Source organism: Ictalurus punctatus, chromosome 3 (assembly GCF_001660625.3).
Source record: "Ictalurus punctatus breed USDA103 chromosome 3, Coco_2.0, whole genome shotgun sequence".
In the NCBI taxonomy this organism is placed as follows: Eukaryota; Metazoa; Chordata; class Actinopteri; order Siluriformes; family Ictaluridae; genus Ictalurus; species Ictalurus punctatus.
In genome coordinates this window covers 28,943,132-28,961,644 of record NC_030418.2, presented here as the reverse complement: position 1 = coordinate 28,961,644, position 18,513 = coordinate 28,943,132, and the positions used below count along the sequence as shown (strand labels likewise).

Below are 18,513 nucleotides of genomic sequence, written 5' to 3'. Positions count from 1 at the left end.
AAAATTAACCATGTCAACAATTATACATTTTTTCTTTGACAAAATAACAACTGGTTTTATTAATCCTTTTGTTATTAGGCTTGGATTAAGTGATTATGTGGATCGTTTCATATACAACTCCCTGTGAATAGAGTTGTTTCTATAGAAGAGATAATGTATTAGTCCAAGCTCATGAATTTTCATAAACCTGAAAATGAATGAACACCTTCTGACCGATTAGAATTGAGAATTCAGCACAGCTGAGGTACAATATCAGATATTCACTCAATGATCTTGCTTGTCAATAGACATGCATTAAGTATGAACAACTAGGTGACTTTTTCTCCTCATCCCACCCACTCGAAAGTGAACTCCCTTGTTGGTGATGCCCAGATATGTTTCATCCCTCTCTGTCTTACCACTTCAATCTCCCACCCCCTAAACACACACACACACACACACACACACACACACACACACACACACACACACACACACACACACACACACACACCATACCCTAGTCCTTCTAATTCATTCCCCATTAGTCTCGGGTTTCAGCACCCCCATGTTTGGATCATTGATTTAGTCTTTTCTGTCACACAGTTTTAAATGGCCAGTGGACATCAGCAGTGTGATGGGTCAGAGTACGAACTGTGTGTGAGTGTGTGTGCTTGTGTGAGCTCAATGGAGCCTCTATGTTTCATATTTTACTATGAGAAGCTTGCTGAATCAGGCTGAACTGAAAGATGATGTACTGCCACGGCGAGCTAGACACAATCTCATCAATTCTTCATGCCCATCAACCACTTTTCATGAAAGTACTGTATGTGCTTGCTGTTTTTGTGAAACACACACACACACACACACACACACACACACACACACACACACACACACACTCACACACACATTCTCTCCCTCATACACACTGCTCCGTTCTCACTTCTTCTTTCCAGTCCCATGCCTAGAAGCTCCTTGTTGTCCCTTAACCCCCATTCAATTTACTTAAGCACCATGCCTTGCCCTGACCACAGAAGTCGACTAAATTAGTGGATCAATAAGCTATCTGAAACTCTTTAGGGGGTATTGAGAAGTCATGTTCTCTTCTCCAGTTGCTTTTTCTAACGAATAGGATGTTGTTGCCGTTGTAATGTGCTGTGTCATGGAGTTCTTGTTACAAATGTCCCTCTGGACCACTGGGCACTTCAGGGATGTGTGTGATCTCACATACACACACTCATACACATGATGATATGATCTCATTTCGTTTTCATTTGCATTTTGTTTACTTTATGGCAATTAGCTTAGTACTGAATGTGTGATTTCAGTGTAGCAATTACACCTGCTTTTTCAGCCTTTGCAACAAGGCTGGGAAATAATTTGACATTCAAAATCTTCAGAGAATAAAAAGCTGTAGTACCATTGAGGGTAATCATCAGCGACGTGCTTAGATTATATTTTATGATGCTTTTCCCTTACGGAAATATCATCTGCATTTCACATGCTATACCCTGAAACTGCACACGAGTTTGATATCATGTGAACAATATGCCATTACATGGGGAAAAAAAAAATTATATGTGAGAATATCACATCTGCAAAATGAAACCACATGCCCTATATGTGAAAATAAATTGTGTGAGAAATCACAGGTGGAAATAAAAAAAAAAAACACACACACACACACACACACAGTATATAGAACATCCAGTACATGTAAAAAAGTGTTTGATCTCAATGTTTTCCTCCTATAACTATCTGGTCAGTTGTTTCTGGAAGTTGCTGAACAGTTCTCTTATTAGCACTATTCCATATAGTATGGTTCACGTATAATTAGTGTTGGGTTAAATAACAAATAACAAACAAACAAACAAACAAAATTGGTCAGACTAGTTAAAGTTCCACATTAACCTGAACACTCTTGCTTGAACAATATGGCCAAATGAATTAAGGTTTTGAATTAAACATTGTCACAGTGCAAGCCATTTAAGACTTAATTTTTAATGCACTGTATTTGCTTGAAAATAAGAAATGCAGCTTTTTTTGCTTCCTTCAGGAAAACCGTGTGCCCTCACTCTCCTGAAACACTGACATCTGGGGCTCTATTTTGCCATTAATGATCTCGCCCTGAGGCCAAAGTCGCATCCTCCCTAATTTAGACCCCAAATGTCCTCTGTGTACACACATATGCATGCTGCTCAAGCTTTCTCACTCCTCAGGCGTTTCAGACAATAGAAGTCAATTTTATGTTAGAAAACAAAACTACTCCAGCAATCATCCTTCAGCTTCCCAAACACAGTTTTTTTACTTTAGCTTTCCAAGCTTTATTTAAGAAAGCAAGTAAATTTTTACATAACAGCAGGCAGGGTGGGAAGACTGACCACTGATTGGAGACTGGTAATAATCTATTTCTTATTTATTAATAATGTACGACTACAGTTAAATATCTAGTAATTACATTTTGTTATATTTTCAAAGACATTTGTGATGTGAATATTAATATAGCTGCTGTTTGGAACTGTCTTCATGTTTTCAATACTGTGTTAGGAATGAAAAATCATATAATCATATTGGCTCATAAAACCCCCAAGAAAAAAAGAAAAAAAAAACACCAAAAAACGAGTGAAAAAGGAGATGGTGGTTAGGGAACAAGAGATAACAAGAACTAACTTTTCTGATGTTCCACAACTTTAAATATAATTATAAACCCATAAAAGGTATGATGTGTTGTTCATTAATAAATTGTAATTGGTAACAAATTGATGTGGTATAAAACACTTTGGGATGTGGTGTTATTGGAAAATAATCAAGATTGAGGTGGTAACAGTAATTCCACTTCATGTCAGGGCACACCACACCACCCTGTTAGTGATCATTTTTGTGTTTTATTTCTTATTTGACTTATGGCTTTAGTGAGATTTAATGTAAAATCAGTTGTCTAATAGAGAATAGCCAGCTCACCTGTTACTCTACAACAAGCACATGGCTATAATAATGTTAGTATTACTATTTTTTTAGTTTATTTTTGAGAGTTTTGATAGATACATGGTTTTCATCTTAACTGTATAACATCTTAGTAAGATAAAAACATACAGCGGAGACACCTTGGCATATTTATGTAATGCCAACTGTTAAATGAGTTCAATGTTTGAGCTGGCAGTTAACCCTGGCTAAAAACATCTAACTCATAATTCCCATTTCATTCTAAGTGTAAATTAAATGAACTGTCTTCATAAAGGCTTTCAGTTTAGGAACTGAAATTACATGAACATTAATGAGTCTGCACTTTTGTATTAGATTTAATGATTGTTCATATTTTTAATTTTCAGTTCAAAATCTTCTTTTTCTGGCTGTGTCTGTCAGGTTGCCAGTAACAACAACCTCTGAAAAAGGTCAAGAGGTCAAACTAATGGACTGCCCGCAGCACTAAGGGCCTCTATTTAATCATGCAGAACAATACTCTCTCTCTCTCTCTCTCTCTCTCTCTCTCTCTCTCTCTCTCTCTCTCTCTCTCTCTTGCTCTCTCTCTCTCTCTCTTGCACTCTCTCTCTCAGTAGCTTATTTTTGAACAGATGCACTTGTACACACCCACCCCCAGCCGAGTCTACTTGACCCAAAACTGTGATTAACGATGTCAAGCTCAACCAAAGGAGAATCTCTGTCCACACTCTTGCTGACTTACACACACACGCAGAGTGTGTGTGTGTGTGTGTGTGTGTGTGTGTGTGTGTGTGTGGATGTCTAGTATGCAGAGCTGGAGCTCAGTGAGCAGGAATCAGTGATGAACTTTGACAAGGTGTGAGGTGGAGAACAGGTTTTTATCAGAGACGAAATGATGAAATGTAGTTAAACTCTTCAAAAGCAGTTAATTTATTGTGAAACATGATAATGACTCCAAAATAAATAAAAAAATACGGCAAAGATGTTTTGTGAAATGAGTGCTGAAAAAAAAGAAATCACAATTTACTGACTGCTCAAAACCTTTCTATTATTTATTTTCTTTGTAAAGTATTTATTTTCTATTTTCTATTATTACATTTTTTTGGGGGTAGTTTTTTGGTAGTAACTCCACAAAATAAGATAGCAATTAATCACATTTGATTTATGCTTCTTATACCTCATTGTAAAGTGAATTTCCCTATTGAAGGACAATAAAGTTATTAAACAAACAGAAATCTCAAAAGTTGTTTGGACTTACATCTAACATACAAATAATCTTTTGAACTTTTGTTTGTTAGGTATATTCATCTGCACAAATTAGGATCCACATGTAATGTTACATCATGAATGTATGGGACATCAACATTTTTACTCACTTGCTGTTGCTTAGGATGGCCCCACGTGGACAGCCTAAAGATCAATGAGATTACTGAGGATGGTACCACTTAAAAGCCATGAAGATGGCTTTGGACTACAATTGCTATAATAGCTTTAGGACTGCTATTGCCACAAACAGTTTTGCACTCAAGTCTTAATCAGTGAACAGTGGATAAGTTCAACAAAACAGACTTCATGTGAAAACTATAATGAATTTCCTGGTTACACAATTGCACTGTTTGACCATGTAGTACACAGTTAAAGAAGGGATTTATTTACAATTGCACAATCCGGTGAAACCCAGATGAGGATGGATTCCCATTTGAATCTGGTTCCTCTCAAGGTTTCTTCCTTATATCGTCTCAGGGAGTTTTTCCTTGTCACCATTGCCTCTGAATTTCTCATTAGAGATAAATTTACAAATATATAATGTATATCCCGAATTTATATATTTCTGTAAAGCTGTGTTGTGACAATGTCCATTGTTAAAAGCACTATACAAATAAAAATGAGTTGAATTGAATTGACTTTGGACCTGGCGAATCCGCAAATCGCTGAAATTTACATTTGCAGCTCAACATGATTAGTTTACTGCACTTTAAGGTTACTTCATGTTATAAAAATGCTGACATAATCAGAAAGTCAAAAACACCAGCTGAATACAGGGAGAAATTGAATTATTCTGCAAGATCAAATACTGTCTAAATAATCTGTTAATCTCATATAATACGTGGTTTAAACCCAGCATAGGAAGGCATTTTGAGACTATTAAAACCACATTATGATCATATATACTTTTCAGTTTTATTTGTCTGAATGTCCAAGATATTTCACTTTTTAAAGTCTGAAGTAGTTCAAAAACACTGAAATGTACCTGCAAAACATTTAAAAACATTAGAAACAAATATTACAACATATAACACATGTTTCTGTGCAACCACACAAACACATCTTACACATCTGCTAGCTGACCTTCAGTCCCCAGTTACACAGGAAACTTCAGTTTATTAAGCACATTGCATGAAATTTAGCTAGGTAATGTCATTAATATTTAATGCAAATGTTATGTGATGTTAGCCACAATATTAGCTTTCCACTGTGTTGAAGAATTTCGGATGTGCTAGAATGTTTAATGGTAACACCAGTGAGAAGAGCAGACCTGCACTGTACATATTTACTCTCATAGAACATATGTAGAACATTGACAGCTAAGAGTTATTTTCTCGTCAAGCTCACCATATTGAGTCTTCCAGTCTGTTCTTTTATATAGTGCAGAAGTGTAAATGGAAAGTGCATCTTGAGTGGATAAAGCTGCGTATGTTGCTTATACAGGATCATGATAGCAACCAGATAGAATATGATAAAAAAACACGTTTTTTTTTTATTCTGATATTACACCACAAACATTGTGAAATGCAAAAATAACAGCCCAGTGGTATAAAGTATCCAGTGATGAAGTTTAAGTGATTTTCAACCAAAATGTCAGATAGACCGCTGTAATCTTGAGGTCATGAATTATGTGTTATTTCTTATATTATTGGCTGTGGTTTTCTGCAATCAGGGTTTGGCATATAAGCCTCATTATTCAGTGGTTTGGAGATTCATTGCTGGAGCTTGAGCTATGATCACTAATATATTTAACGATTTATTAATCCCCGGTTTAATGGTTTAAAGGTTACTGTATGATCCCCAAAACAACAGTGAATACACACCATCTTCTCTGATGCCTTGCCTGATTTATGACTGGATAATTGTCACTAATCGGTTAGCCCCAACCCTTCCTGGATCAGCTGTCAATCATGCAGACAGCATGTCTGCCTCCCAGGCTCATGGGTAATACGGGCTGCCGTTGCCAGGCATTCGCAAGCCGAGCCCTTCGAAACTCGAGAGTCTCTGGTGGCTGGCGGGAGGCCACTTTAGGAGATGCTATCTCCAGCACCCAAACACCCCGGCACATTCGCTCACACACCCTCGCACACACGCAGCCACACTCATGCATATGCTTATTCACACAGACATTTTTGAGTTCTGGGTAAGTTACACACTCGGCTAAGCTTTCTTTCTATAATTGAAAACTGTACAAGTCGTGATCGTGTAATCTTTTCCAGTGGGATTTTTTCTTTCTAGTCCTTCTGCTTTTCATAATAAATAAGTCTACAGTGCAGACACAGTTTCAAAATTTTGTGTGTGTTGGGTGTGTTTGGAAGCCCCCCCCCCCCCACCTGAAATACGAATGTTCATAACCCATAATTGAAAGCATGCTCATAATAATATCCATCAATTTATCAGTATTGGACGGTGATGAGTGAGTTTGAGGTTGGTAAGAATCTGGAGACACTGGTTGAGCAGCAGAGCGTGACGTATGAAACCTGAAACTGTCATTTATTCTTTGACTAACAGTGCAATCAATCAATGGTGCGGTATAAGGACATCGGTACAGCTCCTTTAGTCATCGATACCCATAGACTAGTACATGTTTATGTTGTGGCCTCTTTGATCAGTCTCTGTTTCTAATGGATTCTGCTGGACCTTTCAGTCTCTCTGACCCAGCATGGGTGTGTGTTGGTGTGGTGCACAGAGCTGCAAGAGGCCGCAGGGTCATTTGAACCTTGTGGTTTTGGAGCAAAGTGCAGGGCGACAGAAGGTGTTCTCTCTGTTTTCAAACGTCGCTCTCTCGCAGAGACAGGAAGTCTGCTGTCCCCCCTCACACACGCGTAGACACACACACTACACTGCACCATTAACAGATCACATGCATTAATGGGATGTACTGCAGCGATAGATGGAAGCCTGGGAGAAATCCAATATGGAGGATCAGCGATGAGTCCTAGACCACAGCACCAAAATCAAAATCTCTGTCTCACCCTGTCTAAACTGTCCGAAACTCAATCTGGGAGGCATGTGTACATCACAACTGTAATCTGGCTCTTTAGGACCTAGATGAGCAAGGTTTCTATGGCCCATGCCCATAAAAACGAAGTCCACTCAATCCATGTTCATCCACCATCATCTTCCACTATCAAAATTATTATATTTATTATTGAGTTCTAATAGTTATTACCCTGTTTGACTGGTCAGTTGAATTGAATAGGTATAATCCAAACCTCAGTAACACAAATAACAAATAGCCTATAAATACTCTTAAGTATTAAGTATATACTGTCTAATGCCAGTTTGACAGTTTAATGTAAATGTGTTCAATGAGTTGAGAGTTCAGGAATAAAAATCTATATGCCACCAATAAATAACCAGAATATCAGACTACACGTACTGAGGTTGCTACTTCATTATGTTGGATTAATTTCAACAATAAATCTATGCTGATGGAGATCTGTGGAAATGTTAATGTTATTATAATTTATTTTTTAATTTATTTTTTACAGTTAAGAGAATTTAAGAAACCTAGATGATCAGGAATATAAAGGTGCAATTATTATATTAGATAATGCCAGGGTAAGTCTTTTTTTTTTTTTTATCTTCCCAGATCCAAAAGTAATAAAAAAATCTTTTATTTGACAAATACAAAGTGTACTTAAGTGGATTTAAATTCCTGTCACATAAAGGATAAACGATGTAAATATGCAGTGCAACAATCTAAATCTATACAAAATGTTATAATGTACAGTTGCACTATACTGTAAGTGCCATTGCTATGAACAGTTACAAAATGTACAGTGTGTTGTGTTTATATACGTTTTAAATACATCTGTGTGTATGAATAAGTGCCAGTATGTTAGTGAACTCAAGAGGAATGTAGAAAGGTGCTGATTTATGAATTTCATTGGCCTGGGGAAAGAAATGTCAGGTAGGTGTCAGGTAGTCACAATTTTTAAGGCTCTAACTCCTGGTCTGTGGAAGAAATGGAAACATTGAAATGCAATTATTTATCATCATATTTGTCTAATCAGTCCAATCAATTAAAATAGGAACTTTCTTTAAACATAAGTATGCAAAGAATGTGCTCAAAAGTATTAAAGTAAGCTCTATGTAGTATTCTATTACATAACAAATTAATTAATCTACAGTATGTCCCAAAAGTCTCCGCACATAGGGGACTATGTTTGCCAGCACCACGTCAGTTGTGCCTTCGTCAGTGGATGTTCATGGATGTCCACTTCACGGTTGGTCAACAACACTTCCAGTCTTTTTGAGTTTGTTAATAAGTTTAGCAACAGTGTCGTGTGTGATGTACTTGCCATGTGCAACTTTGCGACAGCTTCCTGATACAGCTATGAGAATAATTTCTTTTTTTGTCAAAGGCATTCTTAAAGGCTATCTTATATATATATATATATATATATATATATATATATATATATATATATATATATATATATATATATATATATATATATATATATATATGCAGTATATGCCTATATATAATCTAAACTAATTAGAAAAAATTTTGGAAGACAGTTTGCTAAAAAGTGTTAATTTCACCCTATGTATGGAGACTTTTGGGACATGCTGTTTTACCCAAAAACACTGGTATTAAAATACATTACTATTAAAAAGTTTATCCTTTTTTCCCAATATTATATATGCAGTGTGTTTCAGCTGACTATATATCATCACATATTATAATCAAAATTATTTACCATTTGATACGTGAGCACATTTTTATTTAGGCTTATGCATGAAAAATATTAAGTTAATATAAAATATTAATATTATAGTGAGCTATTTCACACATGTAAATTTTTGTCATAGTTACTACTTCTTTTATATTAACTTTTAATTTATGATTTAATAGTAATAGCTTGATTGTAATCAGGATGTTAAGTTTCCAATTGAAAATTATTAATTTAAAGAATGTAGGAATTAACAGCAGAGTACTTTAGCAATAATAGTAGATGTAGTAAAAGCATAGTAAGAATAGTACACAAGGATTCTAGAGAAACAGGATATTTCAGACAAATGTCATTCATCAGTGGTGCAAGCCACATGCTTTAATAGCACTATTAAGAAATTAGAGTAATTCAGAACAATCGATAAACCTTGAAATAAATAAATCTTAAATTAGTCATAACCAGTGAGTAGCTGAAGGCTTCTGTTCTGTGTGTTTTGGTGATTGTCTTAATCACCAAGTACAGCTGTCTTATATTTAAAATGATTACACCAGATGTATTTCCCTGTCCATGTAGACACCATGCATAATCCTTCCATAGTGTCTTTATTCTATGTGTAGTGGACCTGACTTTCCATACGCCGTTGAACATCTTTGTAGTAAATTATCATGTAAGTCTTAATAGTACTGTTTTAAATCTACACATAAAATTATTAAAATCTTTTCAAACACATTTCACTATTAAATCAGTTTTTTTTTTAAAGATCTGTAATTTATACATTTTCCAGCTACACCCTTGTATTTTTAATTTTTGCTCAAAATATTTTCATTGAGTAAAATGAAGATTTTCATATCATGTATACTCAAAGCTTTGATACTTAGGTAGCTTATCATAGTTGAGACACACACTAGGTAATAAATCTCACATTAGTGTCAAGCTGTTAAATTTGAGAAAGGCACAACTCTTACTCTTACACTTCTGATAGAGTAGGTGGTTTGTTTAAGTGTTTCAGCTCATCTTTGCTTAAAATCAAGGAATGTTGCATGCTACTCATAAAGGCTGCACCTTTAGCTCATTTCCCCAATGTCTTCTGTGTGTTTGCTAGTCACTGCTGTAGGAATTCATTTAGATCACAGTATTGTAAATGTTAGGACATAACAAATCAGTCTGAGTGACAGAAGATGCCTTCCTGATGTTCTTCATTCTGTCTGCACAGGTTGTCAGTTGCTCTGGATAACAACATCTGCTGAATGTAAACATAAACTTTGTCTAGTGTTATATGACGCATTCTATGTTTAAATATATTTGAATTCCAAATGTTTTCCTCGTGTCTAAATTATAATTTTATGTATTTTTAAATGCCGTCTTTTATACATTATGATGAATATCACAGTCTCTGACCTTACAGCAAGTCAGTTTTTCATAAAGCTTAGCTTGTGTCACTTCTTGTGAATTTATTATGGATCTCATACAGCAGAAACCATAAAGATTTACAACCAATCGTATCAATTTTATTCAATCATATCATACTGTGTTGACAAGCGTACAGAGCCCTGGATCTATGAAAAAGGGGTTACCTCCATGACTGGTGTGTCCACTCTCTTAAAATGCATAAAACAGCCAGCACATTTATTTTAGCATTTGGGATATTATTGGAAAATATCTTAATAGAACTGACAGACTGGTCACTCTTTTGTCCTATATTTAGATTTTTTTTTGACAGGAAAAAGCCGACAACTTACTTTCTTGGTTTACAAAAAAACATTAGGCTAAAACAAGATAAACCCTACTGTGTAACTGATTTCCATGTGTTATAATGTGTGAGATAATATTTTCTTCCACTCCTGGTTTGAGCGATTGCCACATTTGCACATATAGTCTCCTGCTAAATTTGCACTGTCAGACTCTGTATGCTGTATTTCTCATGTTGTAAAGACATGTAGTGTCGCTTATGTCTTGCATGTATTGTTTTGCCCTATACTTTAGAGTTTAGTTTATTATTTATAGTCGATTGTTGAGCTGTACTGAACACAATTACTACCAACACCTTTATGGCAATAAAGCAATATTAAATCTTAAATATTTTCTGCCTATACACCCACCAAACTACTGCTGTCCTCATTATAATTGTTTGATGTTTTGTGGGTTATTTCAGTAAAATAGCTATTATCTGATTTACTCAGTACTCTAGACCCAGTGTAAACTGGATTGCTACAGAACCTGAGATGATTTAAATTATACGGGAGAAGATTTAGCACATGGACTGTCTGCTTAAATTTTAAACCCATTCTTTCATGAACAAAATTTAAAAACATGCAGATTTCAGGTGGATTTTTTTTTGTGAGCCTGCTTTCCTGTAAAGCACACTCACGTGTTTAATCAACAATTTGCAGACTGAAATAGGATTAAGGGGATTCCACATCATTCCAAACACTCTCCTGCCACAGAGGGCTTTCAAACACAACCTATGCGTAACACATACCCCAGTGCTGAATGAACACATAGTGTACAGTATTTTATAATAATATTCAATCCTATAGTGTTTATATCAGTGAAGATGTACACAAATAAACACTTGTGAGAGTTAAGTCAGCACTGTAAGCATTAATTCAGACAACACTGGGGAATTTTGCTGTGTGCTACTAAATACAGGACCAAAAAAGTGCATGAGAAGTAAGTGTAAAATAGGAAATTTAATTTTAAAAAGTGTGAAGAGGCCTATATGTTAGCTACTTGGCCACGTTACACCAGTAAGAAATTATGATGATAAAAATAAACATGCAGTAAACGAATAACAAAAAAAATAATAGCATTTACATTCATTTAAAATGGGTTGAACTGAGCTCGTTTGGGAGGTACTGTTCGCCTATATGCAGGAGGTTATAAAAAATAAAAACACACATGCAGCCATCGATCTTTGGCGAAGTTGTAGGCTAATAATAATAATAATAATAATAATAATAATAATAATAATAGTGTAAACGTTTGTATTGATGTTCTGTCGATGTGATTGGCACTGGTGCGGATATGGCTGCTGCTCAATATGATGTCATAACAGTATAAAATATGTCAGGCTATATCAAAATAGTTAAAGTTTATAAATAAATAACATCAGCTTTTCAGCTTTGCATAGAAATAAACGGGTCCCTGAAAGCCGATATTCTAATCTCTCAACTTTCACTGCAAAAAACAAAAACAAAGCCAAAAAAAACAAAACAAAACAAAACAAAAAAAAAAAAAAACCTAAATTAAAATAATCAAAAACAACAACAGTAAAAACCAGTCAAGATACAAATGAATACTTGTAGGTTTAGGCTAGAAAAAAAGCGAGGTGTTACACTCATTTTTCCTAGCGCAAAAAAAAAAATATAGCCTATAGTGACTTTTCAAAAGTGGGTTTAAGAAAGTCAGACATCTCCTTCGAAAAGCCCGAAGTATTTGTTGGCGTTTGAGAAACACAAATAAGGCGCGCTGCTTCCGGGATACACGAGCGGCAGAGGTGTCGGTAATAAATATCTTCCCAATAAAGCGCTTTCTTTATAGAAAAGCGGAAACGCCGCTGTCTTTGCGCTGTCGCTGAACTCGGCGCTCGGTGAGTCCATTTCACTCGACAGCAGCTGCCTTTTTAATTTATTCCGCCGGTTTTGGAACCAGATTTTCACCTGAGTCTCGGTGAGCTGCAGAGAGCTGGCCAGGCACGCGCGCTCCGCGCTGCTCAAATAGCGCTTGGCGTCGAAAGTGGACTCCAGCTGGAAGATCTGCCGCTTGGAAAAGATGGTGCGCGTTTTCTTTTTCGCCGCCGTCCGCGTGCTCTTCTCGGTGCAGCTCTCGCGCGCCACGCTTCCGTGCGACTCTGCGCTTCCGCCAGCGGCGCTCTGGAAAGGTTCATCCTCGCATCCGGAGGTTACTTCTGCACGTGCGCGATCTGAAAGTTGGAAACAGATTAGTTAGCGCAAGGAAAGGAAAAGAGTGCCCAAACAAAACAAACAAAACAAACAAACAAACAAACAAACAAAACGCATGTTTACTGCAACCGGTTACGAGCAGCAGCAACAGCAGCGGACATGCTACCATTAAGAGTGTCCTCGCGCTGAAGAGGAAGCGCGTCTCCGCGGACTGGAGCGCGCGTCGCCTTCGAGTGACAGCTGTCAAACGCGCGTCCGCTCGACTTCAGATTGAGAATGCTGTCGATGGTGAATTTAAAGGAAGCGGCTCGACGCGGCGGCTCTTCCTTGCTCATATTCACAGGCAGACGGTTGGCGTGTCCCAGTCTCCGCACAGCTTCACATCCAGACCACGGTCCCCTCGAACACCATCGCTCCGCAACCGACTAGCAACTCGGAGTCTTGCGCGACCGTTACTCCTCTGACCGGAAGTACGTGGTTTCCCCTTTTCATCTATTGGTTGCGGGAATCCGTCAGCTCAGCGGCCAATAGTCGAGAAGGGCGGGAGCCGCGCGCGCACACAACCGCAGGCCCAAGTTCACATAAGCTACAGCACAGGAAACTCCTCAGTGTTAAATGCAGAGAGCATGCCGTACATTACTTTTCGAAATGCCAACAAGTTTAAGGCATATACTGCACACACACACACACACACACACACACACACACACACACATATATATATATATATATATATATATATATATATATATATATATATATATCTCTGAATTGCATGCTCTGTTAAAAAAACAACAACTATATCTGCACACTATGTGGTTTGATAAACCATTAACATATTTACTATATATTCTCTCTCTCTCTCTCTCTCTCTCTCTCTCTCTCTCTCTCTCTCTCTCTCTCTCTCACACACACACACACACACACACACACCATATACCATACCCTATATAATCTTGTATTATATCAGATTACTAGACATTTTTCGAATTCAAATGCATTTATACGAAGGATAAATATTTTTAGTAATGATAAGCGTACTTTATATGATAACTGATTAGATTGTACCTAATGTATTGCAGCACTACCATTTTGGTAAAATTGGTATCATTGATATTGTTAGAAATTGTGATGTAATTCATATCAGCAAATATTAGGTTTTGTGCTGTTTTGTTTCTTTGAGATTTTTTTGATAATTTTTTTGATAATTTCAATGTATTTATTAAGCGTCATTTCTCGCGGTGTTACATTTTATATTTGTTTATGCATTATTCATTTCAGCAATCAGTGGAATTAAACTGCCGATTTTTTTTTCAGTCAAAAACAGACATGTGCTCTTATAGTGTCTTCTGAGAAATATATGATTATTTTCTAGTAATAGTTAAAATAAATTGTGATGTTTAAAGACACTAATATAAATACTGAGAAAGGTGTTTCTCATGGTTTTCATTTACACACTTGCACAACAATCGTAGCATACACTAACATAATAATAATAATAATAATAATAATAATAATAATAATAATAATAATAATAATAATCTGTAAAGAGCAATAACATCAACAAGCACAAATACAGTGGGTTTGTGACGAATTTATTACCAAGTTAAATGCATTGTGTGGAAACAAAAAGTGACATAAGCATAGAAATAAGTGTATCCGAATAATAATAATAATAAAAAAAAAATATATATATCTATATATATATTTTTTTTTACAAAGAAAGTCTCAAATAAATACATCTAGGCCAATAGGAGGGCCTGAATCCCCATGCATAGACTATTTTAGACATTAGAAATAACACTGAAAATAAAATATTTCTGTTATATACACAGTAAAATTCCCATTGTTTAATAAATTGTGCACTCTTAGAAAAAAATGCTCATTGAACAATTCGTTCTTCCAAAAAGGAAACACTGCTGTAGGTTCTGCACAGAACTTTTAATGGTTCCCCAGAGGGATAACAGAAGAGTGTATTTATTTGGCCAGTTGCACTTGTATAATTCTAAGAGACAATTCAACACTAGGTATTAATTACTAATTAGGCTGGGGGAATTGCTGTTTAATTATAACATGTGAGATCTTTGGATGCTTGTAGTTTTCTGTAGCCGTGTGTGTTATTGCACTTCAGTAATAAGATAAACCCGATTGTGTACGATTGTCCATTCTTCAGTCTATGAAATTAGACAAGTCCTGTTAGCTGTGACCTCAGGAGACTCATGGAGTGAGTGAAATTTGCGAGGGGGTAGCGGCTCACGGAGCTCGGGAAGCCCACTATAGGAGGCGACACTTGCGGCACATTGAGACCCAGCGTGGCGCTCTCATGATACAGAATGGGGACGCGCACGATGCGCTGAGATGAGTGCGAAACGTTGGTAGCTTCCAGTTCAGCAGCCAGCTGTCTCTTCCACTTATTGCGCCGGTTCTGAAACCAGATTTTCACCTGCGTCTCGGTGAGGTGCAGGGACGCAGCGAGGCCTGCGCGCTCCGAGCTGCTCAGGTACCGCTTCACGTCGAATGTGGACTCCAGCTGGAACACCTGGCTTCTGCTGAATACGGTCCGGGTTTTCTTCTTCCTCACTGAGCTGGAGTCGGTGGTGTCAGGATGCGCGCGCTCGTCCGAGAGCCGCCGCACTTCGTCGCGTTCATCCGCGACGCTTGTCTCAGACACTTTGCGCGCGCGGTCCGTGCCTGGAGTTTCACACACGACCGGGGAGTCCCTGTCGCTGGAGACGGAGTCGATCTGTTCGTATGAACTGCGGGTTTCCTCTTTCGGACCTAAGCAATAACAGGTGTGTGTGTGTGTTATGATTATAGGCAGAGAGAGAAAACACTTAAACTACAGCAATCATGAACTGAATCACTGCGCAAGGAGTTTCTATTGCTCTGTGCCTGTTAACCCCTTGTGTTCTCTTCGGGTCAAAGTGAAAGAAATCAAAAAAAAAATTCAACATGAGTTCTCTGTTTCCCTCATTTTCTCTATTCAACACGAGAAAGGACATATGTATTTTCGGTGCATCTACCATACCATCTTAATATGCATATTACACAGCGTCAGTGTACATTCGAGTCATTTTGATCAGTCTATAATAAGGGATGAAATATGACTGAACACCAGTACTAGTACAAAACAAACAGCTGAATTCACTTCATGTAACTTTACCTCCATAAGTATTTGCACTTAAACCTGATTAAACACAATTTGTAGGATAATCCCCAGGCATGAGAACTCTGCTGAAAAACAAAACAAGAGAAACCCTCATAGAATTTGTAATGGTTATAATGGGAATTGTATTGGTTTTAATGGACACTGCAATAGTCTCTGTGGGTCTCTACTGGTAATTTGTTCTTCGCTTGGTGGCATGTTATGTCTAATGGATACCATTAAGGACCAAAATGGCAATGGTTTTAATGGACAGCTGATGGTTTGTAACGGTATGTGTTGTGGAAACCATTAGAATTTATGCGATGGTTTCTATTGTTTACGGGTTTTTTTTTCCAGCTGGTAAGTGGTTTTGTATGTATTTCCCAAAAATACAGGCTAGATGCATTCAGAATTGGTCATATCAGATATTATTTTCCTGTCTCAGCTGCTCATCGTCGGTGTGACTCCTGAACAGTACATCCACTGATAAGGATTAACTGGTTTGGGAATGCTCATCTCCAGTTTTAGCTGACACACGCATACTTGTTGGTTTTACGCAATGAGGCATAAAGGTAATGTGAACGCGCCAGGAGCGTAATTGCTTCCGGGGCCTCAAAACAAACGCCTACACAGCAAATAGTGCTTAATGATGAAGCTGAGTGTGAAAGTGTTGAAGTAATTCATTCAGAGTTGGTGCTCGTTTGAGCCCGGATGGACTTTATACAGGCTAGTCTAATGTTAGGCTATATTATTGGTATATAAAGCTGTTTACAGCAGATTTACATGATTTATCCTGACATATAGGCTAGCGTAGCTGACATTATATCTCCAGGAACAGCCCTTATGGTGTATTTAAGGCTTTGATTACTCACTATCAGATCTCTCTAGAGCCCCGAGCTTCATGGAGTCCCTTCTGTACCAGGGCGAGGGTGACACATTTCGACACATTTCCATCTTGGGGTGTGTGTCGGACTCTTCATCACACACTTCATGGTGATACACTGTCGTGTGTATCGTCTCCCTGAGTCCGTCGCCATCTCGGATGTGTTTGGCAGGACAGGCAGGAGGTTCGGTGCGATCTGAGCCAAGCAAGTTCTCGATAAAAAACGAAGATCCTCGCGATGGCGTCGACGTGTGACTCTCTGCGAGTTTATCAGGCATCTTCTTTTTTTTCTTTGTGTAAAATCCAGCGATATCCCAAGTTCATACAGAAAGTGTGCGCGCGTGCGTCTCACGCAAAAATTAATGAAGCTGTTACCGCACGATCTCCCTGCTGCACCATGTCTTAAGTCCTGGCAGAAAGGCACCACTCCGAGACCGGGCCGTTTTTAGACGATCACATATACCGGTAAATTGGACGCGTTAAGTAAAAAGGCTATTAGTGTTGGTAAAATCCCTCCTCTATGGTTGATAGCGCCTGGGGGTCGGAGGATCCCCGACAGTGAGCGCTTTATCTGGGTCAATTAGGGAGCAAAGCAAAAATACTTCCATAGACAGTAACCGAGGCTGCGCGTGGAACCGGATTCTGACTGCCTATTGGCTGGCTGAGTTGTGACGTCATTCATGCGTTCAGCCGAAAAGGAACTCCGAGGTTGCACTGCCATAACCTGGACATACGTGCATGTAGTTTAATGAAACCTTTTTTTGTTTGTTTGTTTCAATAAACATTCAGATATTCTTATTTAGTATTCATATTTGAAACATTTTATTACCACAAAGGCATGCTCCTATTAAATCTCCAGTCTTTTTTATTTCCAGTCACTGACCCATTATATTGAAATGTAGGCTATTGCGTTTTCTCGAGCTTTTAATGAACTGAAACTCTTCGGATTTTTTTTAAAAAAGGTGCACTAATGGGAATCCTGGAATCCTTCTCGAGTCTGGGTAATTTACTGAATAAACATATTATGATTATTCCTTATTTAATGCCATGTGACAGCTTGCTTCTGACAGTGCATGTCAACAAAGCTAAAAACAGGATCAGCTCCACTTGGTCTAATTTTAATATTATCAGCCTAAGGAATGCTCGTTATAGCACAAATGAGTGGAAAGGCATGGATTTAGGTCTAATTGCTAATTGTTAGACATTCTGTAAGTTAACCATTTTTGCCTGTGTCCTTAAATTATAAATTAAGCGCGTGCATGGGTTCAGCAGGATATATTTAAGGCCTAATGCAAATGAGAAAATCTTATCTGAACTTAACTGAACTCATTGCCATTCTTAACCTTAATCTTAGTCTTTTCCATTTTGTCCGTCATTCTGAAATGGGGAAAAATATTTAATTCAACTTTAATGGCTATTTTTTTTCTTGTCGTATATCATACATTGCAAACTATCATAAATATCATAAAATACTATGAACAAATAAACAAACAAATAAATACATAGATTTTTTAAATATCACAGTCTGAGCCATGTTTGCAAAATCGGAAAAAAACAAATGCTGAAATATGTACATGTTGAAATGTTGAAATTTAACAGCAAGTTATAAACTGAATTTTTATTTGATTGTGTGTAGGTAATTCTTCAGTGTATTATTGAATGTATGTAGAACCTGATTTACTTGATTTTTAATAATTCAGTTTTTCAATT

General features: G+C 37.3%; 2 protein-coding genes across 2 annotated transcripts; both read right to left on the bottom strand.

Annotated features, from left to right (window-relative positions):
* Nucleotides 1–11,544: 11,544 nt before the first annotated feature.
* hmx4 (H6 family homeobox 4) lies at nt 11,545–13,225 on the bottom strand. The gene is made up of 2 exons (XM_017463210.3): nt 12,942–13,225; nt 11,545–12,795 (listed from the first exon to the last, which is right to left on the bottom strand). The coding sequence occupies exons 1-2, from the start codon at nt 13,108–13,110 to the stop codon at nt 12,278–12,280; spliced, it is 687 nt and encodes a 228-aa protein (XP_017318699.1). The 5' UTR covers nt 13,111–13,225; the 3' UTR covers nt 11,545–12,277.
* A 1,173-nt stretch (nt 13,226–14,398) lies between these two features.
* hmx1 (H6 family homeobox 1) lies at nt 14,399–17,420 on the bottom strand. The gene is made up of 2 exons (XM_017463211.3): nt 16,793–17,420; nt 14,399–15,553 (listed from the first exon to the last, which is right to left on the bottom strand). Exons 1-2 carry the CDS (start codon nt 17,079–17,081, stop codon nt 14,958–14,960), a joined length of 885 nt encoding a protein of 294 aa, XP_017318700.1. The 5' UTR covers nt 17,082–17,420; the 3' UTR covers nt 14,399–14,957.
* Nucleotides 17,421–18,513: the final 1,093 nt, after the last annotated feature.

Coding starts and splice junctions, on each gene's coding strand:
- hmx4 (XM_017463210.3), bottom strand. CDS start 13,110: ATGAGCAAGGAAGAGCCGCCGCGTCGAGCCGCTTCCTTTAAATTCACC. Junction 12,796..12,941: donor GCGCGAGGACACTCTTAATG/GTAGCATGTCCG, acceptor TCCAACTTTCAG/ATCGCGCACGTGCAGAAGTA.
- hmx1 (XM_017463211.3), bottom strand. CDS start 17,081: ATGCCTGATAAACTCGCAGAGAGTCACACGTCGACGCCATCGCGAGGA. Junction 15,554..16,792: donor GGCTCTAGAGAGATCTGATA/GTGAGTAATCAA, acceptor GTTATTGCTTAG/GTCCGAAAGAGGAAACCCGC.